This window comes from Rhinopithecus roxellana, chromosome 6 (assembly GCF_007565055.1).
Source record: "Rhinopithecus roxellana isolate Shanxi Qingling chromosome 6, ASM756505v1, whole genome shotgun sequence".
In the NCBI taxonomy this organism is placed as follows: Eukaryota; Metazoa; Chordata; class Mammalia; order Primates; family Cercopithecidae; genus Rhinopithecus; species Rhinopithecus roxellana.
Window position 1 is genome coordinate 55,608,792 of NC_044554.1, and position 27,643 is coordinate 55,636,434.

Sequence of the window (27,643 nt, forward strand, 5' to 3'; positions counted from 1 at the left end):
GCGCCTTCTGTGTGTCCTGTTGGCTTTGTTGCTATCACCGGCTTTTTTTGGATTATTTCCGTGGCTGGCTTGGTTTTCCTTTTCCTTTCCTTCGCTGTTTGGTGATGCGCTCATTTAATTTCTGTTTAAATTTTGTGTGTCTCTCTTTCTCTCCCCTGGCTTGTTCCTTGTCTGTCCACGCTGTCGCTGACTCTGTCTTCGCTGCTCATTCCCTGCTGCCTCTAGTATTCACCAGGTGCAAACTGCGGACCTGCGGCGAGTGTCTGCTCCCCCCGGCTCCTTCACCATGTGAGTACAGTGCTGTTCTGTTTCTACATTTTCTCCCCAGCCTCGTCTTCTCAGGGTTGGACTACCTGTGTCCCTTGCCTTCACAGGTCTGTTCCTCAGATAAGGAAGCCACCTCACCAGAATTGCTTTCTGTTGCCCTCTTTGATTTGAAATGAAGCTGTGAAGTTCTTTATGTTCTATGTGCTTCCATCCTCTATCTAAGTTAACAGTTCAATTTTTGGATGAGATACTTTAGGGCTCATGGTTGCCTGGGGTTGTGCAGAATTCCATACTAAGCATTGGTTTTTATGGAAAGTGCATAATACCATTAGTCTATGTCATTACTTACAGCTCAGAGATAAGCTTGAGGAAGTGCCTGCAGCCCTCAATTTCTGGATGAAACCTTAAGATTATGCATGGAGTTTTGAGTGTGTGTATGTGCGTATTTCTATTTTGGAAGATCCATAATTACAGTAAAAGTTCAATGACCCCAAACTGTCACTGAGTTAGCAAAATGCATTTTTATGTATATTTAGGACATTCTGCTTAATGTAGTCTAGGGTATTATTTTTTTCTAGTGAAAACAAAAAGTATGTTTTTTAGCATTTCAGCTCAGAATTATTTTGTGCTCTGGACTCTGCTTTGTCCTTGGTTTTCTCCATATCACATATGCTTGTCTAGCATTTATTATGTTTCAGGGACTGTTACAGATACTTTACATATTAATTAATTTACTCTCCCAACAACCCTTGGCCATATGTGGTATAATGATCTCCCTTCTATGCATGAGGAATCTGATAGAGAGCTTAAGGAACTTGCCCAAGGTCACACAGTTAATAAGTTATACAGTGGGATTCAAACTCAGAAAGTCTGGCTTCAAAGTTCATGTTCTTAACAATTTGTAGTCTGCTGCCTTTCATCTGTCAGGATCCTGTATATTTCTCAAGGCCCACTTGAATGATTACCTTTCCAAATAATTCTTCTTTGATTCTTGCTGTCAGAGTTAACTATACCCTCACTGGAGCTTATCATGCATGTATCTGTTACAGTTCTCAAGGTTTACTTTGGTGTTAATTACTTTAACTCTGTGTCTGTGTATTTCACACAGTAGACTTAGGCTATTTGAGATGATTGGCAATATCTTAATATGAATTTTGTGTTCCCAGCCCTGTTCAGAGATTTTAACATGAAGTATTCTGAAGCCAAACAATGATTGGTTGGTTTTCTTGGTGGAATGAATGAATAAAAGAATACATGTCTAAATAGAATTGTACAGTATATAACATCTGGTGATATATATGATAAAGCAATTCCTAAAGTTCAGTTATATAATCCTACTTTCAACCCTCGTCTTATGCATACTAATTTATTTATTCATTAAAATATGTATTTATTCAAAAACCTTTATTTTACACTTGCTCTGTGTCAGACACTAGTTTATGCTTTGTGTCTAGCGGTAAGCACAACATGGCACTACCTTCCTGGAGCTTACACTTGAGCAGTCAAAGAATCAATAAGAAAATAACATTTGATTGTCAATTTGAATGTTGTGGCTGGAGTAAAATTGTGTATTCTATACAGGCCAGTTCAGTAAATTGGAGTTTAAGGAGTAGAGTAGCTGCACGTGATCATTGTTTCTAGTGACTACATTGATCGTGACCAAAGAATTGAGAATGTTAATAGCAGAAACGCATATGATAGTCATCCTGTTTCTATCATGGGTTAAATTTTGGTTGTATTTACACTTTAGTCATATATCTTAAATTGGACTGGTTTATCTCTTTTTCCACGAGTGTGTGTGCTACATACAGTGAAGTAAATGGTCATACTTGTTTCTCTAGGGTGCAGCAGGCACTACGTTGTGGTTACTTTAAAACTTGAATGTTAATTTGAAAATATTTTATATCTACATATGATATATATTAAATATTACATGTCATAAATTTCCTACACATAGGTAAAACATTTATATGATAAACATTAAATCAGGATATTATATTAAAAATCAGATAATAAAACTTTATGGAATACAGCAAGGAATGTGGAGAAAAGTTTAAGCACAATATATGCATTTTGTCTTTTTATGTTATAGCAGTGAGGATAACCTTGATTTACTCACACACCAGTGTTTGCTAATTTCAACAATGTTGAGAAAACCATGGTAACATTGCTTTGGTCCTGTAGAAGTTAGGAACCCCAGTATCGTGAAGTGAGTTTTTACATATTTTTGTGGGGGAAGGGAAGGGGATTGCAATCTCATCGGCCATTCTCTGCTCAGAACAACTCTTTTTTACAGATGATCTTTTCTTTGGGTGAACCCTCTCTTTATGCTGCTCTTGAAGCAATTGTTCCTTCCTTGAAGAAACTTGAAGTAATCTTTTTTTCTCTCTAGCTTTCAGAAGACTTTTTCTCCAGGGATGGAGTACATGGTGGTAACAATGCAATGCATAAATTGTTAGGAATTGCAACATACTACTAATGCCTGTGTATATGCAAAATTTCCAGTTTATTCAAAGAAAAATGAAATTTTATGTTTTGATCATATATGACAACATATGAATTGATGAATTTTAATCAATGGAATTTAGTGGTCTCATCCAATAGGACAAAACAAAGCAAATAGAGTATTTCTCCACAAATCTTGAACAGTGCAACTTAATGAATTAATATTCTTTATAATTGATTGGCTTCATGATGAAGTAAAGCCCTCATTGGAAGACACATGTACACACTACATTTCATAAATCATGACTAGTCATGCTAAATGCTGTAACTGCCAACTCCTATTCAGCTAATGCCAAAAAAGTGTGAAACTGCAAAATGTGTCTTTCTAGAACTCTCTTAGCCTTTAGTAGCTACCTCTCATTAGGTTCTATTTCCCTCCTGCTCTTCCCCCAACAAAATGAAATAATGTATTCCATTTACACCTAATTTATTCATTGCTTTCATCTTTCAACAAACATTATTGAGTGTTTACTTCGGTTACTAGATACTCTATGGGATATTGGAGAAGCAGAGATGAGGACACTAAGGTTTCTGCCCTGAAGAAATGAACACACTAGGAACAAACCCAGTTGTGTTGTCTATGACAGAATTAGGAAGCAATGCAACAAACATTCAAGTAGAGGTTCTGGTTGTTCTACCATATGAATGACTTTGTATTGAGTGTTTATTATATTTGCTTTTATTTTTAATATTTAAAGTTAACATACTATAAACCTGACTTTTCTTGTGTACAGTTCCATAAGGTTTAAGACATATAAAGATTCATATAACCACCACCGTAGTCAGGATATAGATCAGTCTGTCACCCCAAAAGAGCTGCCTCATGATGCATCTCATTGTAGTCAAACCCTTCCATCTCCCAACCTCTAGCAACCACTAATCATTGTAGTTTTGTGTTTTCAGGAATGCCATATAAATGGAAGTATACAATGTGTGGTGGATTGTAGTTGGCTTCTTTGACTGAACACTACATCTTTGAGATTTATCCAAGTTGTTGCATATATCAATTATTGGTTCCTTTTTATTGCCCAGCTGTATTTCATTGTGTGGATGTTTTAGCTTGTTTACCCACTCCCCCATTGAAGGATATCTTGGTTATTCTTCTAGTTTGGGGCAATTATCAGTAGAGTTCCTATAAACATTGATGAGCAGGTTTTATGTAAACATAAGCTTCATGTCTCTAGGTTAAACATGTAGGAATGGGATTGCTGGGTCATATGGTTAAGTGTATGTTCACCTTTGTGAGAAACTGACAAACTGTTTTCCAGAGTGGTCGCACCATTTTGCATTTCTACCGGCAATGTATGACCATTCCAGTTGCTCCACACCCCTGTCAGCACTTGTACTGTTAGCATTTGGGAAGCATGTGTCCAAGTCTTTTGATCATTTTTTAATTGGGCTGTTTGTTTTCTTCCTGTGAGTTTTGAGAGTTCATCATGTATTCTGCCCCCAAGACGTTTGTGTGCTTTGCAGGCATTCTCTCCCAGTATATATCCTGTCTTTTCATTCTCTTGATGATATCTTTTGTAGAGTAAAACCTTTTGACAGAATCCAGATGATAATTTTTTTTCCTTTATAGAGTTGTGGTTTTGGTATTATGTTAAAGTACTCTTTGTCTAATTCCAGGTGAATATTTTCTCCTTTGCTTTCTCCCAAAAGTTTTATAGGTTTTCTGTTTTGCATTTAGTTATGTGATCTGTTTTGAGTTTTTTTCTATAAGATGTGCTGTTTAGCTTGAGGTTAATGTTTTCGCATATGGATGTTCAATCCTTTCAGCACCATTTGTGAAAAGATTATCTTTTTCTATTGAATTGCCTTTACAACTCTATCAAAAAATCAGTTGGATGTACAAAAAGTCATCCCTTAGTATCCATAGGGGATTTTTTCCAGAGTCCCTTTTCTTAGAGTCTTAGATGCTCAAGTCCCTCATATAAAACAGGTATTTGCATATAACCTATGTGCATACTTTCATGTATTTTAAATCATCTCTAGATTACTTATAACATCCAATACAGTACAAATGCTATGTAAATAGTTGTTATACTGTATTGCTTGGGGAATTGTGATGAGATAAATAGTCTGTACGTGTTCAGTATAGACAAAACCATCATTTTTTTCTGAATATTTTCAATCTGTGGTTGGTTGAATCTGCAGATGTAGAACCCACAGAAATGGAGAACTGATTGTGCACACACATGTACACACACAGAGAGACACACAGATCCAATGTAAACTCTATTCTGTGCCATTGACCTATGGTTTATGCCTTTGCCAGTGCCATATTCTTTCCATTATTGTGCCTTTATAATAACTCTTAAACTCTGGTTTCATTATTCCTGCAAATTTATTCTTCATTGTCAACACTGGCATGGCTATTTGAGTTCCTTTGTCTTCCCATAAACATTTTTAGAATCAGCTTGCCTATGTCTCAAAAATTCTACTAGAAATTGGATGACTGGAATTATATTGAGTGTATAAATCAACTTGGGGAATGTTGACATCTTTACTGTGTTGAGACTCTCAGTTCATAAATTCTTTATGTCTCTTAATTTATTTTATTTGTCCATCATTGCTTGGTAGTTTTCTGCATAAAGATTTTGTACATATCTTGTTAGATTTGTGCCTAAGTAGTTCATGTTTTTGGAGCTATTGTAAATGGTATTTTTTGGTGTGTTTTTAAAATGTTTGTTTCCAATTGCTCATTGCTAGTATATAGAAATACTATGGATTTTTTTTTTTTTCTTTTGAGACAGGGTCTCACTCTGTTACCCAGGCTGGAGTGCAGTGGTGCAATTTCAACTCACTGCAACCTCTGCCTCCTGGGTTCAAGTGGTCTTCCCACCTCAGCCTCCTTAGTAGCTGGAGACTGCAGGCTCAGGGTACCATGCCTAGCTAACTTTTGAAGTAGTGTGGGTTTTTATATGTTGACTTTGTAACCTATTGGCCTTACTAAATTCATTTTTTAGTTCTAGGAGTTTGGTAGCATCCTCAGGATTTTCTCCGTAGCTCAGCATGTCTGTGAATAAGGATAGTTTTATGCCTTTCTTTCTAATCCGTATGCCTTTTCTTTCTTTTGTGTTGTTGTCCTGGCTAGGATTTAGAGTACAATGTTGAATAAGCATGATGAGAGTTTCCCTCCTTGCTTTGCTTCTGATATTAGGGAGAAAGCATTCTGTCTTTCACCCTTAGATTGATTATTAGTTGTAGAATTTTTGTGGAAGTGTTTTGTCAGTATATCTGGAAAAGATTAGAGCATTATTTGTTCTTTATATGTTTGTTAGAATTTACCAATGAAACTCTGTGGGCCTCAAGATTTTTTCCTCTTTGTAAGCAATAAATTTAATCCCTTTAGGAGTTGTAGGACTACTCAGGTTATCTGTTTCACCATGAATGAGTTTTAGTTGTCTTATAGTGGCTCGAAGTGTTTGAGGAATTGGTCCATTTCATCTAAATTGTTGATTAATGTATGTAGAGTTGTTGTATTTCCTTCTCTCTTTCATGTCTGTGAGGTCTGCAGTACAAGTCTTCTTTTATTCCTGATATTAGTAACCTGTATCTTTTTTCTTCTTTGTCAGTCTTGGTAGAGATCTATTTTATTGGCTTTTTTGAAGAATTGGCTTTTGTTTTACTAACTTTCTTGATTTTTTTCAATTTGCAGTTTTATTGACTTCTGCCCTTTATTATTTCCTTCCTTCTGCTTGATTTGGGTTTATTTTGCTCTTTTTTCCCCATTTTTTTCTAGAGTGGAATCTTTTATTTATTTGCTTCAGTATGCAGTTGACTCAAGTTCAGGCCGCAAGTTTTGACTAATCTTCTAAGGGTTGTGGTTACAATGTTAGTTTTATTTCCAAAGTCTTTGCATTGCTATTCTTATCTGTGTGGCTTATGAATGACTAAGTTGCCAGTATGGATCTGGGTGGAGGTCTACCCTGTAGTTCAGTTCCTAAAGTCTATGACCTGGTGTTTAGGGCTAGATTCATGTATTTGCAGCCTAGAGATAAACCCCCAAGAGTTCGTGAACATCTTTATGGAGTTGTTTTCTGAGGTCCTTCCTCTCTGCTGTCATCCCTGGTTCCTTCTGGTTTCTTGGGGCTTCCTTTGTTTGGTTCTTGTGCCAGAAAGACTAAGGCTTTAGTTACCTCACTTTGCTGCATACTGCCTACAACTGTGTTCATGTCCAGGGCCAAGCAATGGTAACAGAAAGAAAAAGAAGCAATGATAGTTTATGCTACTCTCTTGGCATCATAGCTCCTGTGATTAGAGGAGAAGCCCCACTTTCCTCCTAAGTTTAGGTGCCCGAAGGCTTTGTCATTGCTGCTGCCAGAAATAGTGAAAAGGCCTGAGTAGTAGTGTAGAGGGAGAAAATGGAGGGGGGAAAAAGAAAAGGAGATCCTCTTCCATTTCTTTCAGCATTCAGAGTCCCTTCTTTTCTTAGAGCTGGAGCACAAGCATTTTCCTAGAGCTCTTTCTCTCTGCTCCTGGTGTCCCCTTTTGGACTTTATGTTGCCTGGAGTCCAGGCTGTGACTTATTGGAGGGAGAGGGGTTTGGGAGTTTACTACCACTTTGATAGTATCTTAAATTCTGATGTTCTTCGCCAATCTACTGCTATTGTTTACTTTTCAAAGTTCTCAAATAGCTGCTTTATGAATCCTGTCCACATTGTATAGCTGCATTCAGTGGGGAAGAAATAATGCTGTGTGCTGACCCACCTTCACCAAGATAGGATCTTCCCTGCTTTTTGAAGCAGAGAACTATTGGACTGCATTTCTTCTTGCCCACTGCAGTGACTCAGCTAGTGTCATATCTAAACTCAGCAAAACAACTCTGCAGAGAGACCAGTGTATTTTGAACTACAACTAACATATGTTAAGTGTAATATACCATCTTGCACAGCAGTTACAATTTAAACATAAACAGGATATATCCCACTGCTAAATTGTGTGGGTCTGCTTATTACCTTGGGAAAAGCAAAGTTAGAAACAGATCCACAAAACAAGTATGATTTGTCATATTTGACCACTGAATATGACTCAGCATTCCAAAATTGCTTGTGATAAATGAAGGCTTCTTGGTAAGGATGAAAGCAAATTGATTTTTGTTCAAAGAAGAAAGGGAGTTTCATTAAAAGAAAGGGAAATATTTTTGATATATTAAAATATTTTTATGGTTCTGTTTTGGGTTGAGCTTAGGAATTTTATTGTTATAAAACTACCAAGACAGAGCAAAGTACCTTTGATCTTCACAATTGAAGAAAACATAAATTAGCCATAGGTGGTTAAATGTTTGCATGCCTCTGGCCAGAGAAGTAAACTAGAAGATCCTTTGAAAAGCTTTCTAAAATTCTATAATTCTGTTCTACAACTAGTCACATCAAAACTTTTGGTCTAACATTTACTCGAGTTTGTATAATATATTATGAAAGATCTCTTTATTCTGTTTACTTAGTCATGTCCCTTTAATTAGAAAATAAGACTTGATTTGTGTTATTCAGAACCCTTTTTCCTTTCCTTTCCTCTCTTTATAAACTCTGCCACACTTAACTCTTTAAGGAAGTGGAAATTTACATGCATGCCTTTGTAAACTACAAGGCTTACCTCTAAAGCAGCTGAGATGATCCATCAGATATGGTTTGCCTCAATGAATTAAGCTGCTGGTGGCTAATACACAACCTTCCTGAGAGTCTGAGAATGAATCACACTCACGGGCCAGTGGAGCCTCCAGAAATGTGCTTCATGTCTGGGGCAGAAATCTGTCCAGATTCTGATTCGTGGATTATAATTTTTGAGTCATAGCTCCTGGACTCAAAAACCAATTTTGAGGGTATCAAAGCAGCCTAAGTACTTCAACTTGTGTGATTAGGTTTGTCAGTCATGCTTTTGTTGTTGTTATTGTATCCCTAGGTGATTATCTCTGAATTGTAGGATTTTCGATAATTTTTTTTTTTTTTGATTTCTGTATTTTCTGCTGGATTTCCATGAATGGGAGTACTTCTAAAAAGGGATAAAAAAGCAAAACACTTCATATTTTTGAAAGAACAGGAGAGAATTGCTACATTCATAGAATTGAAAGGCATGCCATTTGCTGAATCTTAAGGTCAGATAGTGAAGTGTAAGAGTTAGCTTCAGGCTACCTGGAAAGCAAAGATATTTGCTCTCTAAACTTCTGAGCAAAAGAAGATGCTAAATTTTGCCCATCATCACTTCTTCCTTCCTCTCTCTCCCTTGGCTCCTGAATTTCTTGGGTGATCTTACTAGTAATTTCACTTCAGACTGTGCACAGTTTCTTTACTTTCAGTCATACCATCATGTCATCCCTTCTTTCCTCTTGTTATGCCACTCTTCTCTACTAGTTCCATAAAACAGACATCTGCAATGGATAATTCCAAAGAAAAGAAATTAATGGTTACTTGGACTTCAGCTCATGCCAGTTTCCACACTTTATCTCTCAGTTTCCATGAGAGCCCAGACTGCAACTTTTTAAAATTTTTTTTGAAATTTTTAAATGAGTTTCTCCCATGAGTTCCCTCACCCTGCCTGGGCTTCCATTCCACTCCAAGGGGTCTTGTGACACAAAGAAAATGGGCAGTGGAAGCAGTCCATGGGTCTGTAGCCGGAGCGTCTTCCTCCTTATTCTACAACCCCTCTTTCCTTATGGTAACATCCTTCTGATTTGACTATCTGGGGGAACCCTGCATTTGTCTGTGTAACATAGGCCACGTATTAACCTTTTGCATTTCAGTTTTTCAGATATTAAAAAAACTGCAATTGGTCCTTGGAATTCCTATCAGCTTTGAAGTTCTGTTATGGTAGAATTCAAAGCATGACCTTAGGGTCATAAGAAAATCTGTCCCCAAAAAACCTGTAACATGAAGTGGATGAGACTTGCTATGGGACAAGACAGGGTTGTCCTTCGTTCTGAGTATTGGGCAGGGGGACCAGGCCCTGTTCTGCCTTGGTAAGCATAGTTCATGTCTCACTTTTCTGTCAGCAAGAACCAAAGTGGATTTTTACATTTAGCTAGAGACGTAATATGTACCTAAGCACCTTGCTCTGTGATCAAATTTAACACCCTACTAACTTCTAAGGTCACAATTGCTACTAGTCTCATTCCCTATATGAGAAGACAGAGAACAAGAAATGGTAGGAAACTTGCTTATGATTGCGTGCTGTAAATTGATAAAGTTGACATCATAGCATTTAAGGCATTGACCTCTGCTGTCAGTATCACTTCTGGTCAATTTCTTGTGTGTGTGTATATGTATGTATATTTATCTATATTATTTATATATTTTAATCCAATCATATTATATATACTTTTAAAGGAAACTTGGTTATGAATAATAATAATTCAATTCTGAGTGTTGCAAATGTGTGAATCTTTGGTGTCATAGGTTTATAGTTCAAGTGTTGTTATAAAATTTCAGAATGACAAGTTCCAGTTAAAAATAGCACCGCTAAATAATTTGAAGTCTTTTAGAATCATAAGGAGTGGTGTTTGAACTGAGAAACTGGCTTATCAGGAAACGTCATGCTGACATCCACAGTGGAGGAATTATTCCTGTGTTCTTATATTAGTAACAGTCAACCCAGAGCTTGGCAATCAGTCCACTTACGTAAAGGCGCAGTACACTTAGGGCCCCCTCCACATTTAACATTCTATCTTGTTGCTTTCAAATTTATTTTTAGAGATGAATTATTCATGTCCTTATAGGTGTAGAAATAGTCTTACCACTCAGCACTTTTCATATAGTAAAAGGTTACTTCAAAAGTGCAGCGGATATTTACTGCAGGTTTTGTTGCTTGAGTGTGCAGGGAATAAGGGAGCTCTTGCAGAAGTCAGACTTGGGGGTAAAGGCGAGAGTTTACAGGAAGGTTTGGGTATAGTACATGTGCCAGGTATGTTTGGCAGGGAAAAGGAGGGGAAACATTTATGAAATTTTTAAAAAATAAAAATAAATTTCAAAAATAGAAATCTGACTTTAGAGATACAATTAGTCCAACAAATACAACACTTTTTTTTTAGATTTCTCTATGTTTTTAATAGATAAGTGAAAATTAAGGTCTGAATAGCCAGGGCAGAGATAGCAAACTGGCAGAGATTCCCAGGCCAGATTGGAATTATTGAAAATTAAAAATTAGATTTCTCTCATTCTTCCATTATTTATCTTTTTATAAACACTAGTTGTAGGATTAGAACAAAATGAGTTAGTTCTTTTTGTGCAACTTTTTAGTAGATATCTGTATGAGTTTGCTAGGATTGCAATAACAAAGTACCACAGAGTGAGTGGCTAAAACACCAAAAGCAACGGCAGCAAAAGCCAAAATTGACAAATGGGATCTAATTAAACTAAAGAGCTTTTGCACAGCAAAAGAAACTACCATCAGAGTGAACAGGCAACCTACAGAATGGGAGAAAATTTTTGCAACCTACTCATCTGACAAAGGGCTTATATCCAGAATCTACAAAGAACTCAAACAAATATATAAGAAAAAACAAACAACCCCATCAAAAAGTGGGGAAAGGATATGAACAGACATTTCTCAAAAGAAGACATTCATACAGCCAACAGACACATGAAAAAATGCTCATCATCACTCGCCATCAGAGAAATGCAAATCAAAACCACAATGAGATACCATCTCACACCAGTTAGAATGGCAATCATTAAGAAGTCAGGAAACAACAGTTGTTGGAGAGGATGTGGAGAAATAGGAACACTTTTACACTGTTGGTGGGATTGTAAACTAGTTCAACCATTATGGAAAACAGTATGGCAATTCCTCAAGGATCTAGAACTAGATGTGCCATATGACCCAGCCATCCCACTACTGGGTATATACCCAAAGGATTATAAATTATTCTACTACAAAGACACATGCACACGTATGTTTATTGCGGCACTATTCACAATAGCAAAGACTTGCAATCAACCCAAATGTCCATCTGTGACAGACTGGATTAAGAAAATGTGGCACATATACACCATGGAATACTATGCAGCCATAAAAAAGGATGAGTTTGCGTCCTTTGTAGGGACATGGATACAGCTGGAAACCATCATTCTTAGCAAACTATCACAAGAAGAGAAAACCAAACACCGCATGTTCTCACTCATAGGTGGGAACTGAACAATGAGATCACTTGGACTCGGGAAGGGGAACATCACACACTGGGGCCTATCATGGGGAGGGGGGAGGAGGGAGGGATTGCATTGGGGAGTTATACATGATATAAATGATGAATTGATGGGTGCTGACGAGTTGATGGGTGCAGCACACCAACATGGCATAAGTATACGTATGTAACAAACCTGCACGTTATGCACATGTACCCTAGAACTTAAAGTATAAAAAAAAAAAAAAAAAAAAAAAAACCACAAATTTATTTCCTTACAATTCTGGAGCCTGTAAGTCTGAATGAAGGTGTCAGCCAGCAGGGTTGGTTTCTTCTGAAGTCTGTCTCCTTGTCTCGTAGATGCTGTCTTCTCTTGTCTTCATATGATCTTCCCTCTTTATATGTCTGTCCAAATTCCCTCTTTATGTAAAGGACACTAGTCATGTTGGATTAGGCTCCACTCTAGCAACTTCATTTAAACTTAATTACTTCTTTAAAGGCCCTGTTTCCAAATACAGTCACATTCTGAAGTGCTAGGGGTTAGAACTTCAACTTACCAATTTGGGGGACAGATAACTTAGTACATAACAGCATCATACTGGATAAATTTGATTGATTTTTAGTTGTATTTCTTTTTGTGTCACCTTCTGAAGACTAAACTTTGTGTATATTATTTGTATAAATATTTTACTTATTTAAAATATTTTTTATTAAAGGGTATAAGAAGAGCTGAAGAACATTACCCTATTATTTATAACAGATTTTCCATATTAATTATATAGATACAATAAGGTTATTGACATCTCTGGACCCAAATTCACTTTCTGTAAAATAAGGTGGTTGAACAATATGTATTTTAAATTTTTGTCCAAATCTGAATTCCTAAAGCATGATTATAATTTTAAAAATCTACAGAAATACGTACAGACTATAAACGGGAAGGAAAAGGAATACTTTTGTTAGTCTTTGTGAGTAAAATATTTGTTTAAAAATGGACTCCCCACCCAGAAAACAAAACAAAGCAAAACATAAGAACTAAATATTTTTAAATTAACCATTATAACTGCAATGTTATTAATGGATTTGCTGCATTCAGGAAGGAAAAAGAGACATTTCAATTTTTACTCCAGTACTAGAATAATAACTGACATTTATCCTCTGACATATCAACAAAGAAACCTAGATGTTTGTTTTGAGCTTTCTAAGAGAGTTTTTATTTTGGAATACTTTGCTGAAGTGGCAATGAAGTGCGAGGTGCATTTCATTTGTAGGAAGGCTTCAATTTAATTACACCAATTTGATTGAGTTTTGCTGGTCTGTCATAACACCCTGAAACACTTACATGAAATGAAAAGAAAGTACATTTTAAAAAGCATAAAAAGAAAGTATTTGTTGATGCTACATTTAATTAATCCCTACAACTCATCACATTTTGTGTCAGAAAATGAAATTCTATAAATGATTCACGGAGTTCCATAGTTATAGCCCAGGTATTTGACTGAAATAAAAACACTTTTCATCTTGGGCCATTTTAAAAATTAAGAAAAAAAGATAAATAAAATAAAATGAAAGTACCATTGGAAGAATTACAAATGGAACAAAAAGGCCAAAGCTTTTCAGCCTTATAATATAAAGAACTATAGTTGTATTTATTTGAAAAAGTAATCACTTAGACCTTACTGCTCTTAAGAAAGGTGGTTTATGTCCTCTAATTGGGACATGATTGTGTCATTTGACTTGATGTTATTTTGTTGTCCAGGAAAAGTAAAACAAGTATGTTTTCTTGAGTAAAGGGTCTTGTCTTATAAATACATTGGTTTGCTGCCTTTAATAGAGACTTGATTTATTTTAATGTGGTAAGTGAAAGGAGAGAAAGAAATGGAACAAGCAAAGGCACTCTAAATTATTTTCACATTCTATCATGATATTATCAATAAAACCATTATTTTCTTTCTTTTTCATTGTTTTCTTCTTAATATTTGTGGCATCAAAATATCTAACTACTTATTTTGTGTTTGTTTCTCCTTCATCCAAGTAATTTATTTTATTTATTTACTTTCATTATGTTTTTCTGAGACAGAGTCTCACTCTATGTCTAGGCTGAGGTGTAGTGGCACTATTATAGTTGACTGCAACCTTGAACTCCTGGGCTCAAGCGATCCTCCCGCCTCAGCCTCCTGAGGAGCTGGGACAACAGGTGCATGCCACCGTGCCTATTTATCTATTTTAAAAAAGTGTTTAGAGACAATCTCACTATGTTTTCAAGCTAGCCTCAAACTCCTGAGTTCAAGTGATCCTCCCCAAAATGCTGAAATTATAGGTGCCACTGCACTTGGGCCCAAATGACCCATCAGTCCACCCATAAAAGTATATTCTGGAGAACTCTTTTTCTCAACCTTACTATCAAATTTTGTAAAAATTCTTTTTGTTGATGAATAATTGTTATATTGATAGACTTATTGTGTCATTGTTGTAAGTTCTGTTCTAGAAATGTCTTTATTCTGTCATTTTTACAAAGACAAGACAAATGTTTCCAAAAAATAAGAGTAGTTTATAAAATCCCTCAGTCATTGGATCCAGAATTAGAGAAGGGTAATGAAAGGTTTCCTCCCAGTTGGCTAAACGGGTCAAATTGGAAAGGAGGGAGGGTCAGGTTTAGAGGACTCTCAATTCTTCCTTCTTGGATTTCTGACAAGAAAACTTGGACTGGTGGGAACACATCACAGCTGTAGATTGATGAATAGAATTATGGGGCCATCTATGTCTCTCTCCAGAGCCAAATGTAGCTCCCCACTGAGGATTCAGGACCTTGGCAAGCAATTGTCAACCTGACCAGGTAAAATATTAATTACCTACTAATGAAGAAAAATAAAAACAACAATTCTGCAATAATTTTTTCTCTGATACTCTGATTTTAGGAAAGTATATACATTCATTCATAAAATGTTTTATGGGAAAGGCTAAAACCATTTAAGAAAATGCCTTTTATACAATGCCGCTTATTGTCAGGCCAATCCTTACTTTTTATTTCCCTTATAAAAACAAAACATGGCATCTTCCCTTGACTGAACCTGTTTCCTGGAAATGCAGATCTACTACCACATAATCTGCAGAGTAGCTTTTCAGTAGTAATGTGTCCTGTAGCTCATACATACCATTCTTTCTATACATAGTTGGGTTATATGATTTCCCTATTTTAAGATAGCAATATCTATTTTTACTTCATTGCTTCATGCATTTTGGCTACTTTTTTTTGGATATTTTTATTTATAAAAATTCAGAATCTTTTATTTTTTTCCTGTTGGTTTGTAGATGAAATGTATTCAATATTTAAAGATTATGCGTAGTCTATTTTGGTTAAAATACTGTTTTAAAGTATTTTAAACAGTCTATTGAGTATAGACACTCAAATACTACCACTTAATTCATTAAAGTGCTTAGAGTTACTAGAAGGTTAGCGACTATACCAGTAGTTAGAAGCCTAGTTTCAGTGTTCTTCATGGTAGGTATGAAAGACCACAAGTGTTTTCTTCTGTGAAATGACATTTTAAAAATACACAAATCATAACACCTCATCCACACCCTTTTCTAGCAATGAAAGTGAATGTATTTGTCGGTTGCAAGTAAGAACAGGAAAATATAACAGTTTGTGATTGCAAATCCCTGGGAAGATTTTTAGCATTTTAAATAACAATTAAGTTTCAGAGATCCCTCTGATTTATAGAAACTGAAAGCTGAAGCAGAAAATATCTGTCTTCCTGAGCACATGAGATCTAAATGCATTTTGATGGCTTAGCGGTAACATTGTCCTCTTATGTCTCATTGGTTCAAGCCCAACTGCTCCTTGCTCTGCAAAGTATAGTGATGAATAATCCTCCCTCCAATTGGCAGTAAAAGAATTCTCCATGCTGTGAGAATTCCATCTAGTACCACTGATTGCAGGCTATGGTATTAAAAGTAACTCATGTTAGTGTTTTGTGATAAAATCTTTAATCATTTTTAATAACCAGGAAACCTTCATTACATGGATTTACTTCTTAAAGTGGAAATGATTTTGGCCTGATGTGATGAAAGACAGCTTGAGTTTTCACTTGTTCTCATTCCAACTGTTCTTGATTTTTCTTCATCTCAACAGTTGGAATTTGCAGAATTCTCCTATGAGAATGCATGTTATCTGTATGTCTAATTTCCATTTGTTTCTATTTCCTGTGGTACTTACTTCTCCTTTGTCTTTTATTAGGATATTTGTCCATCTTTTACATTCCTTAAGCATGAAAGAATGTAAAAAGAGTGTATGTGGGAACTTAAAGTCTAGAACTCTTACCTTAAAAGACTTTTTTTAAGGTTGTCATCTCTAATTGCCAGTTCATCAAATATCAGGGCAGAAGACGCCATCTTCATGAGACTTAAATTTGCAATAATATCTGATAATGAGTAGAAATTCTTCTCTTTTGTATTAAGCAGGGGCAAGCCAGAGGCTCAACTTGATACCAGAAGGTGGTACAGCAATACTGTAATGCATAGTCAGTGATATTATTTCTTGTTTGTTGGTTTTAGTTATGGGAGTGAGTTTTTCATTTGAACCAAATTCTTTTGAGTGGTCCCCATTGTGGCCAATGATTCTGGCCTAATCACACATGATTAGGTGTGATGAAGAATGTAGTCAGTTGTCAGGAAAAAGAATTTTTCTCATTGCAAATTTAGGAAGTCCGTATGAGGATCAGTAATTTAACACATACTAAAAGCCTCATAATAAACATATGTTGTGGGAGATTTAAAGATGAATATAGTTGGGCATCCTGTCCTTGAAGAGTTCATGATTTAATAGGGAGAGCAAAATCATCATATCATGATTACATTTATGTTTCAAACAGTGTGCAGTGTGAAGAAATTTTTGGATGCAGGGGACCCAATTAGTCTAGGTGCAAGATGATAGTAGCTTGGTCTAAAGGGGTTTTAGTGGAAGAAGCAAAGAAGCATATGTATTTGAAAGATTTAGAGGAGGATAAATTGCAGCAGAGAGAAAGAAGGAGCTTCTGGAAACTTAGTTGCGAAACCAGAAGAGAGTTTTGAACTGAATTCCAAAAGTAAAGAGTTTCAGGAAGCAGGGAGTTAACCACAGTGGGGAATGCTACTGAAAAGGGAAGTCAGGTGAATTTAATATGCATGAGTAAAGGAAAAGGAGAAAGTAACAATATTGTATAGTCTTATGGAGAGGGAACTTTGAGATTCTGGGGCAGTGAATTGTTCAGTGGCTTAAAAAATAAATCTGTGACTCTGGTAATAAAAAGTTATGACATGGCCAGGTACAGTGGCTCACACCTGTAATCCCAGCACTTTGGGAGGCTGAGGTGGGTGGATCACCCGAGGAGGTCAGGAGTTTGAGACCAGCCTAGCCAACATGGTGAGACCCCATCTCTACTAAAAATACAAAATTAACCGGGTGTAGTGGCACACTCATGTAGTCCCAGCTACTCAGGAGGCTGAGGCAGGAGAATCGCTTGAACCCAGGAAGCGGAGGCTGCAGTGAGCCGAGATTGTGCCGTTGCACTCCAGCCTGGGTGGGCGACAAGAGCAAAAAGTCATAACACATCTATGTAGGGATGTCCCCACATAAAATTCCAGAACTGGATCAACGAGCCAGTAACAGTGATGACATTCACTGCCACAAAAGGAAACAGGTGGCCAGAAGAATTTGAAATATTATTCAAGGTTGTTAGTCTGTTTATTTTCCTCTAAAACAAAAATGATGAAACTCTATACTTGTTAACCTACCCTGCAGTGCCACTGAGGGAAGCCACTGCTTGCTTCTTCTCCAACTTTGCTTCCCTTTAAATACCATGAACACAACACTGAACAGAAAACACACTGTAGAATAACCATGTGGTAATTTAGTTATGGAAGTGGGTTTTTCCTTTGAACGAAATTCTTTTGAGTGGTCCCCATTCTGGCCAATGATTCTGACCTAATCACACATGAAAAATCTATCCTCAAAAGCATAGTTTTTATTTTTTTTTTCATTTTATAAAGTTTTGTAAGTCTGTGGAGTACAAGTGTAATTTTGTTGCATACGTAGATTACATAGTGGTGAATCAGGCCTTTTAGGGCATCTGTCACCAAAATAGCATATGTTGTACCCATTAAGTAATTTCTCATCATTCAAGCCCCCCCAAGCATAGAAATTTATTACAAATTTCCATGGATGCTTTAAAATTTTAATTACAATGTGACTTTGAAGATCTCCAAAAAATTTAAAAAATAATTTCTGTTTCAGGCAATGTCATAAAAATTTCTTGACATTTGATGCTTATAGTCTGTTTGCAATATTTTAACCATCAAGGCAGGAAATATTTCTTTGATATGCGTCTAGCTTTGGTGGTTAACATTTGCACTCTTTTGACATTAGTCTGTGTGAGTGATTATTTTTGTAACTTAAAAGCCAGTTCCCTAAAAATAGTAGTAGGCTAATAAACAGACTATGGAGAGGAAGATTTAGACTATAGGAAGAATTTGCAAATGCTTAAGTTAGCCTGAACAAAGACTAAGCCACTTCCATTAGCATCTTACTGCTGGATGAGGATCAAGCAGAGACTTAGAATAGCCATTTGAAGATGTAGTCACAGGGGCGTGTAGAATCAGATGGAATAGCAAATATTGAATTAGATGAGACTGAAGATTACTTTTGACTCTGTAATACTTCCATGATCTTATAAGAAAGACTGGAAGAATAGCTGCCTCAAAGAATTTGTAAGCTGTAACATATCCTATTACCTCCTCACCAATGGATGTCTTAGAGACTGAGAACTTACTCAACTTCCATCAAGAAAGAGTTAATAACCTCTGAAGGTACTTTCTCCAGGAAAACATGTTGGGCAGTGGGAGCGCATGACTGATTGCTGCTAATGTGATTTTGGTTTATGCTTGGTTTAAGAATCAAAAACTTCTGTACAATTTATTTCAGATTTCCGAGACATTGTTTCCTACTCCAGGCAGAGGACAACTGAATTATTAAGATTCTGTCTGAACTTGGCAGGTGTCAGAAATTCATTTTAAATCTCTGTTCAGAAGCCTTGATTCAATTTGATTTTATTGTTCAATGTAAAGAGGTCTTCTTGGATACATTTTTGGAAAGGTTATTGTCAGTGATACTTCAAAAATGTACCAGGACATGTTTCAGCATTTTAGCAGCAAGTTGCCAAAGGAAGCCACTGAGTAAAAACAATATTTAAATAAGGCTCAGCTTCAAGGATGTGGAGAAAAGGGGACCCTCTTACACTGTTGGTAGGAATGTAAGTTAGTACAACCACTATGGAGACCAGTTTAGAGGTTCTTCAAAAAACCAAAAATAAAGCTACCATATGTTCCAGTAATCCCACTGCTGGGTATATACCCAAAAGAAAGGAAATCAATATATTAAAGTCAATATATTGAAGAGATATCTGCACACTCATGTTTGTTGCAGCACTGTTTGCAATCACTAAGATTTGGAAGCAAGCTAAGTGTCCATCAACAGATGAATGGATAAAGAAAATGTGGTACAGATGCACAATGGAATACTATTTGGTAATAAAAAGAATGAAATCCTGTCATTTGCAACAACACAGATAGAACTGGAGATCATTATGTTAAGTGAAATCAGCTAGGCACAAAAAGACAAGCATTGCATGTTACCTATTTGTGGGATCTAAAAATCAAAACAATTGAACTTATGCACATAGAGTGTAGAGGGGTGGTTGCCAGAGGCTGGGAAGAGTTGAGGGCAGAGATGAAGATGCTTCATGGGTACAAAAAAAAATAGAAACAATGAGTAAGATCTACTGTTTGATAGCACAACAGGGTGGCTATAGTCAATAACTTAATTGTACATTTTGAAATAACTAAAAAGTGTAATTGGATTATTTATAACACAAAGGATAAACGCTTGAGGGGATGGATAACTCATTCTCCATGATGTGATTATTATGCATTGCATGCCTGTATCAAAACGTCTCATCTACCTCATAAATATATTCACCTACTATGTACCCAGAAAAATTTAAAATGAAAAAATAAGGCCCAACTTGATAGGTGATAGAAGAATGTGATGATAGATGTTTGTGGTTCACTGTTATGTAATTGAAGAATAGGTAGTTCTGAAATGGTTTACTTACTTTTTTGATGGGGACATCTACCACTGGTAGGTTCTTCTGTCTTTTTATTTGTATAGATTCTACTAGAGATAAAAAGTGGGTGCATAATTCAACATGAATTTATTTCCTGATCCAGAGATCAAAGGACAGAAATGGACCACCAAATCAGAGTTATGTCTTTTTCACAAAGGGAGAAACTGCTAGAAAGCAGCTCAGAAATGCTCCAATGCCAAGCTGTGCTATAGCATCAGAATCATGTCTGGTGGCGGAGGAATTTAATTTCCTTGCATTCATTTACTCATTTGTTCAAAAACATTTATTGTAAGCAACGTGGACTAGGCATTGTTCTAGGTGCTGGAGATGCCGAGAGGAGGAAGAGATTCATAGTGTGAATTCACAGCCTTTCACACTGTCAATTCACACTATAAATTCATATTTTAATAAAACTATTTATAAAACAAGAGCCAGTTCAAATAAATTCTATTAGATTACTTAGAAACATACTTCATTATATCTAGACTATGAGCAGGTAGAATTGCCTGAAAGAAGTTAAGGCAATTCATTATTACTATTAAATCGGGGCTAAAGGGTGAAAGGCAGACAGAGTTATGCTTTTCTGTCTCATGAAAGAAAAGCAACTCTATATGAGTAGCAAATGCCTGGTTAAATTACAATTATTTATAAAAATCAATGTTTCTACATAGTGAGTGTTACAAGGGGCAAGCCTTACACTGAACTATCTAAGACATGTTAATGAAAACAGGATATTTATAAGGTACAAAATATAGAATGATTATGTAACTTTAAGGATCTTGTCTCAACATGAGTTAATATTTATTTCATAATATCTTTAAAAAGTAAAAAAAAAAAATCTTGCAAACATTCACCATCCCTACTTGCATTATTATCCAAAAGACTGTGGATAGCTACATTCCACTGAATCTTGTATCCATACTGATGTTGACAGATGCTCATGCTGCTAAGGTTTGCTGTCTACTAAGTGCTAATTAGAGCTGCAACTCTGGCTTCAGCTATGATGTTATTATCTAGGACTGAATAAAAAATGTAAAGCTTGTGGAAATTGCAGAAGTGCTAGGGTGATAATAATAGTAACAACAACTATTGTTATTTTTGACCACTTATTATTTGCCAGATAATAACTAACTGTCTTATGTGTGTCTCATTTAGTGCTCACTACATTCCTACTATCAGTCCCATTTTCAGATCACAAAGTGGTTTAAAGAAGGTAACTTTAACGTTCTGACCATTTATATTGGAACTGAGTTTTTTGACCATACATCTTGCTTCATCCACTTGCTATCATCTCTTAATATTAAAGGATATCACTCCTATATACTTCATGTTTCCAGGGACAGAATGAGTTAATGGAATTCGTGGTTTGAAAGTGACCCTGGAGAACCAAAACACTCAGCCCATCCACTTTATCCATAAAGAGATTAGGCCTGGGTTGGAGATTGTATGAGAGGCATCTCTTATCAGTCTGAGAGGAATAGTGTGTACTAAAGAAATTGATCAAAAGGAGGAAGACATTTGAGGGCACTAGGGAGGAATATGACTCTGATGGATTGACATTCTCCATGGGAACAGTTGAAAAAGAAGCTATGGCAACATCTACAGGAGAGCAGAGAATAGCAAGATTTGGGTGTAAATTGAATAGCAGTGAGTGTTCAGGGAGTTGTCTTGATGGAAAGTCAGTCCACCTCCCTTCCAAAATCTCAGGGTAAAAGGTGTGTATAACATGGATAAGGGAAGCTGTAGCATGGAGCTTATTGGAAACCCACCTGAGTGATTCAACAAGTACTCTTATTATAGTTCTTGAGAAAGTGTTCATGGGAGACATTTGGGAATTAAGTCCGGAGTCATGAACTTCCACTCTGCATAAGGATCTTAATCACAGTGTTGCAGAGAATTGGGGTAGTGACCTCAACCTGTTGCCTTAGTGAGACGGCGACAGGTTTAGGCCATTATCCCAATATGAAAGGGAATTCACAGACTGCTGAATCCCTTCTAGGGAGTTTGAGATGTTCCATGGAAGCCAGGTTTAGAACCCCTGATCCAGAGCCTAATCAGTATGGCAGTAGCTTGTGCCAGATGTTGGCAGGAAGGCAAATTTATTTTTACCCAGGTTGTTTGTCTCTTCTGTGCTCTGCTAACTTCCCAGACAAAATTTAATTTTAGCAAAGTAATGGCAGTGCTATTCCACAGACTCCAAAGAACAGCTTTGTCATCCTCTGCCTTCAGTCAGCCATTAATGGGACACTAATATATTTTGACATAAAGGTATGAAATTGAATGACTTGGCTTTCATTTAATCTCTATGCACTTCCCCCCACTCCCCCATGTTCTAGCTGTCTGTTTTCATGTTGTTAATTGGCCTTTAAAAATACTAGGTGGGAGAGGACCCAGAAGTGCAAAATGTCATGCCCCCAGCCAAGCTAGACAATCTCCCCCCAGAGGAAGCCCAGCACCTTGTCAGATATGTTTAGGGAGGTTCATTTATGTGCTCTAAACATCTTCCAATATCTGGCAGAAGCAGCAAATGCTGTTGATTATTAGGTAGAACCTTATCTAGGAGAACAATTTTCAGAGTAATTATTATAATGATAATAGCTAAAATCTATTGAGCACTGACAATGTGCCAGGCATTTTTCTAAGCATATCACATGTGTCAGCTCATTTAATTCTCTTCTTAAGCCTATGAGGTGGATACTGTTATCATCTCCAATTTACGTAGGAGGAAACTGAAGCTCAGAGTTTCCTGATTAACTAGGAACTGGGAGAACTTTACTTGAAATCTAGGCAATCTGACTTGGAGCCTGAGCTCCTCACCAGTTTGCTGTGTTGCTTCCCATACCTGCTGTTTACACCATGGTTGCAAATGATTCAAGATTTTCCATTATTGACCCTAGGGTCTAATGCCCTAAAATATGCTGATGAGCCTCAACTGGGACATCTTTTGATAGGAGATTAAAAAAGAAAACAGATACCCTGCCCAGAAGACTGGGTTTAAGTAAGCTGCTGCTAGTGGGAAAGTGGGAAGTGTTGTAAGTTGTTGGGGAAAGATGGGAGCTGAGAGCAAGGGAGCGAATGTGTAGGAAGGTAGATGGGAGAAAGTGTTAAGCAGTGGTTAGAGAGAGTCTCTGTTTTCTTCTGTCTTACTTAGCTGATCATTCTGGAGATGAACTGAGAACATATGTGAATTCATTTAGGATCTATAAAGTTTGATTCAAATAATAGTGTCTGTTTTATGCCATGGTGTGCCCCCTGGAAGTTAGGGTAGAGTAGTGGGCAGCCAGAGGTTCAGGAGACAACAGTGCATGGGTTGGAATCAGAGGGCATAGATGAGAACCTGGGAGGTAGATGCATGTGGACAGGGAGCAGCCACTTTATGGGTTTTGAGAAAGGTGATACACACTGGTGAGCCCCAAATTGGGGAGCTCTAGGAAGCAGGGTCCAGGAACTGGTCAGCAGTCATTCTCCAAATCTCGTTTCCCATTTACAAGTACTGCTCAAGTGAGGTCTTAGTCCTGATACCTCCAGCCCAGTAGAGAAGACTGAAGCCCACTGCCATTAGATTTACTGTTATCTCAAAAAATTGCTTAGGTAGAGTTCATTCAACATCTGCCCCCACTCAACTTCTGTTGGGGTCTGATAGGCCACTACATTCTATGGTTCCAGCTTCCCTCTTATCTGCTATGTGTGCAGGAAAATATTTTCTAGTTATAATCTTTGCAGATCAGTTGAGTGAACTTGGAAATAAAGGGATTATTAGACACTTTTGGTGATAAAAATCTAATGTGAACACTGTGTGGTGTTAATTGCATAAATTTTTTCCTCCCTACTTGCATCTAATTCCTAACACTCTTTGCTATAGGCATTATTTTTATTCTTGTCCTGCATTATTGTTTGTTTACATATGGACATGCCTTTAAAAATGATGTCAGTTCCTTAAAAATTATACTTGATATAAGATAATGCCCAGGCTTCACCATACAGAGATAGCAACTTGCAACAGCTTGTTAGACATGTCTCCATGCACTTCTCTTGCATATACAAACTCCTGAAGTCCATAATTGATATGAAGGAGCTTATGCCATATATAATTGTTCATGACTTTTTTTCACTTCACAGCATGTTGTAGCCACACTTCTCTCTAAATGAATAAAGACCTACACATTCATTTGTACTCTCTGCCCAGTGTTCTCTGGTTTACTTAACCACCCCGCCTGGTGATTGTTTATTGGTAAAGAAAGAAATCTGAGCAGCACACAGAGATCATCAGACTCTGCTAATCCAGACTTTATAGCTTTGCTGTCAAATCCATGGGATTCTTGGTATTTATCCATTGACAAGAGAATCTGAACTCCTCAGAGGAGCAGAGAAAGAACGTGAAACTGATGAGTGAAGGGTCCAAGGCTTTGCATTTAGCACTGCTGCTTAGTAGCTCTGTGTCCTTAAAATCACTTCATCTTTCTGAACCTCACTTTCCCTACCTGTAAATGATGTTGTGAGTTTTCATTATATTCAAGGTCTGTTCTGCTAACTGAAGGTCTGTATCTACAAATATACTGTCAAGCTATATCTCCCATCACAACTGAAATGCTTCGGCTTGATTCGTCAATACCTTTTTGATGTCCAGTACGATGGTCATATAAAGTAAATACTCAACAAACACACTTTGAGTGATGGATCAATAGAGCTGTTGAATCTGTCTTTTCAAATTTCCCCCAGAAATATCCATCTCTGTAGTTTTATACTGATTTTTTTAAGCCAGTGAACCTCAGACATTTTTACCTGTCTACCATCTCTTTAGAATTTGTGCACGTATATCTACACTTTTAAATAGCCACAGTTTAAATCTCTCTCTCGCTCTGTGTGTGTGTGTGTGTGTGTGTGTGTGAGAGAGAGAGAGAGAGAATGTACTATGTGTGAGTGTGCACATATGTATCTATAGTTTGCTATGTATGTGTTATTTTGGGTGAGTAAAATAGGATTCCATATGGAGGGAGTTACTATACTTTGCACTAAAATGAGGCTTTAGACAAGAGAATGAGATTTTTTTTACTCCCTCTTCCAGAGTTTTACTGAAGTTAAATGGGTGTGTGTCTGTGTTTCTGTGTGTGTGTGTTTGAAGTGAAGGTAGAGAGGGGTGTCCTAATATTGTAGACATAGTACTTCCTCCTTTCATCTATTCTTAACTTTCCTGTTTTCCTTCCTTCCCTCCCTCATTCTCTCCCTTCCTCTCTCTCTCCCTCTTTCTCTCTCTTTTTTTATTTCTCTCTGTTTCCTTCTTTCCTTCCTTTTCCTTCTTTACAGGAAAAATTAAAGAATAATGCTATTCTTTCTACTTTAGTCAATGACTTTAGTCAGTGGTGACTTTTATCACCATTTAATATATAAAAAAAGAGAAGCCTCTGTATGAGAAAATCCTCTCAACCAATGAAATCCCAGTATAAGGTAGTATTCAAAGACCAGTAGGTATTGTGTTATATTAATATATTGAAGAAATGTATTGATCCATCGTGGTGGTGATGAAAACCAGATTATTTCACTCAACTAATGCCCAAGATTAAACCACTTTCAAAATATTGCTTAAGAAAATCAAGGAGTTGAGTTATAGACATTTAGGGAGTGAATAGATGTTCAGAAAGTTTGGTACTGCACCATTTTATTGCTTAATATGTGTCTGGAGTCAGTATTCATTGAATTCTTTCAAAATGAGTTACACATTTCATTATCTTCCTAAAGAAAGAACACTGTCTATATTTAAACATTTTTCTTCATTTTGGAATGCTCAGAGCCACCATCACAAGCAGTGTTTATTGTATTACGCTTTGACTGAGGTGCTGTCAGAGGCTATTGAGCTGTGTAGAGCTACTTCAGTCTCAGCCCTGTGGCTTCTGGACTCTTAGTCTGCTTTTTAAAGATAGTTTTTCCATCTCTCTGAGGGTCAGGCTGCTCCTGACCATGTCTTACTGTGATGTGCATATCTGTCTGTGGTTCTTATAGCTCCAGTCCACCTCCCACTATTTCAGATTCGCTGAATCTAATTTATTATGTAACAAGCACATGGTCTTATTAAATGTTTTGAAACATCAACAGAAAATACAATATAAAAGTGGTCTCCAAAGGCTTTTTCTGCATATTTCCATATTTTTACCTAAATTCCAGCAACTTTTGGTTTCTGGAGAAGTGTTCTCCAGATCACTGTTCAATTCTGATAAGGAACCCACCTTTCTAGTTTGAATGTGAACTCTTCCTTCTAAACATGAAGAGACAATATTGCCCTTAGTCCTTCAGGTGCATGGCTACCAATTCTGCTCTCTCATTTGTGTCTGATCACTCGGTTCTTGTTTTGCAGTCCCCAGTCTGTCCCAGATCGTCTGAGGATCCGGGTGAACAAAATCAGTTTGCAAGACTATGAAGGATTCCACTATGACAAGGAGAAACTCCGGGAAGCTTGTAAGTTGGATTGATTTCTTGCGATCAGCCTCTCTTCAGCTTCTTGATCCTCCTTGGTTTGATGGGTAGATTCATTTATCCTTGTGCCTGAAAATCATGGTTAGAGAAGTGAAGCGAAACATAGTAACATGTGAGCTCCAAGTGATAATGTATGGGCTACAGAAAAAGGAACTGGAAGAGGAAAGCAGCTGAATAAAATCATTCTGCTGTGGATGCCAAGTCAGGATCTCTTGACTTATTCGCCACTTTAGTCTCAGAGTTGCCTAAAATGAGGAAAGCAAAAAGTTGGTGATACCAATGGTATAGCACCATCCAGAAAACTCTTGAGAACACAAATCTCTTCTTGGAGGCTGCGTTAGCAAACACTGCCCTCATTCGTCACATAGGTGTGGCAAAGAGGCACATTCAGCACCTGTAGATATTATGCTATTATATAAAGTCAGAGAAGGGCCTACAGGAACGTTGTGATGATAAAGTGATTCATTGATGATGAGGTGCCATTATTTTTGAAACCTACACTTGAGTCAACATATGAATTGCTTCTCATTGTTTGTATTTTCTGTATGCTTCTTTGAATACATAGCTAATTGTTAGTTCATCTCACTAGTCAATCAGTATGTTTTGGACACTTTTTACTTTCTGGTACATTCTGATCACTGCTTTAAATTTCTGTCTATATAATAATTTATGAGGTAATTGGTTAAAATAAGCCAGAAGAAGTTAAGACCATGAGAGTGTTAGATATTAGGGTTCTTGGCTCCTTCCTAAGTGTGGGGGTCAATAGTCAACTGCAATAAAGTCAAAGAAAATAAGGCAAACTGGTGTCCAAGGGAATAGCTAATGATGCTGATATAAATAAATGACTTTTATGTAGAACCAGAGACTTATATGAACCCAGTCCCCAAATGGTCTCTAAGTGTAGACCTCACTACCTGTGTAAAAGATGAAAATAGTTAAAACTGGCAGGACTAATAGTAGGAAAGCCTTCCTGGGATGGTCTTTTCTGAGCTCTGGTTTCTGAGACTGATCTAAAGTAAGCTTTAGTGGATGGAAATTCTGAGGTCCAAGGATAATCCCAGGGTTGGGTATAGGGGTTCTACAACCTGGAACTGGCATGAGGTGAGGAGCCATATCCCTGGTAGCC

At 36.9% G+C, this 27,643-nt stretch overlaps 1 protein-coding gene across 3 annotated transcripts in view; it reads left to right on the plus strand.

Annotated features, from left to right (window-relative positions):
• DGKI (diacylglycerol kinase iota) overlaps nt 1-27,643 on the plus strand; it is a 467,119-nt gene that overhangs the window by 307,372 nt on the left and 132,104 nt on the right. For all 3 annotated transcript variants that reach the window (XM_030932674.1, XM_030932675.1, XM_030932676.1), the window contains exon 21: nt 26,399-26,499. In XM_030932674.1, the coding sequence (XP_030788534.1) occupies nt 26,399-26,499 (101 nt within the window). The remainder of the gene's footprint in view (nt 1-26,398; nt 26,500-27,643) is intronic.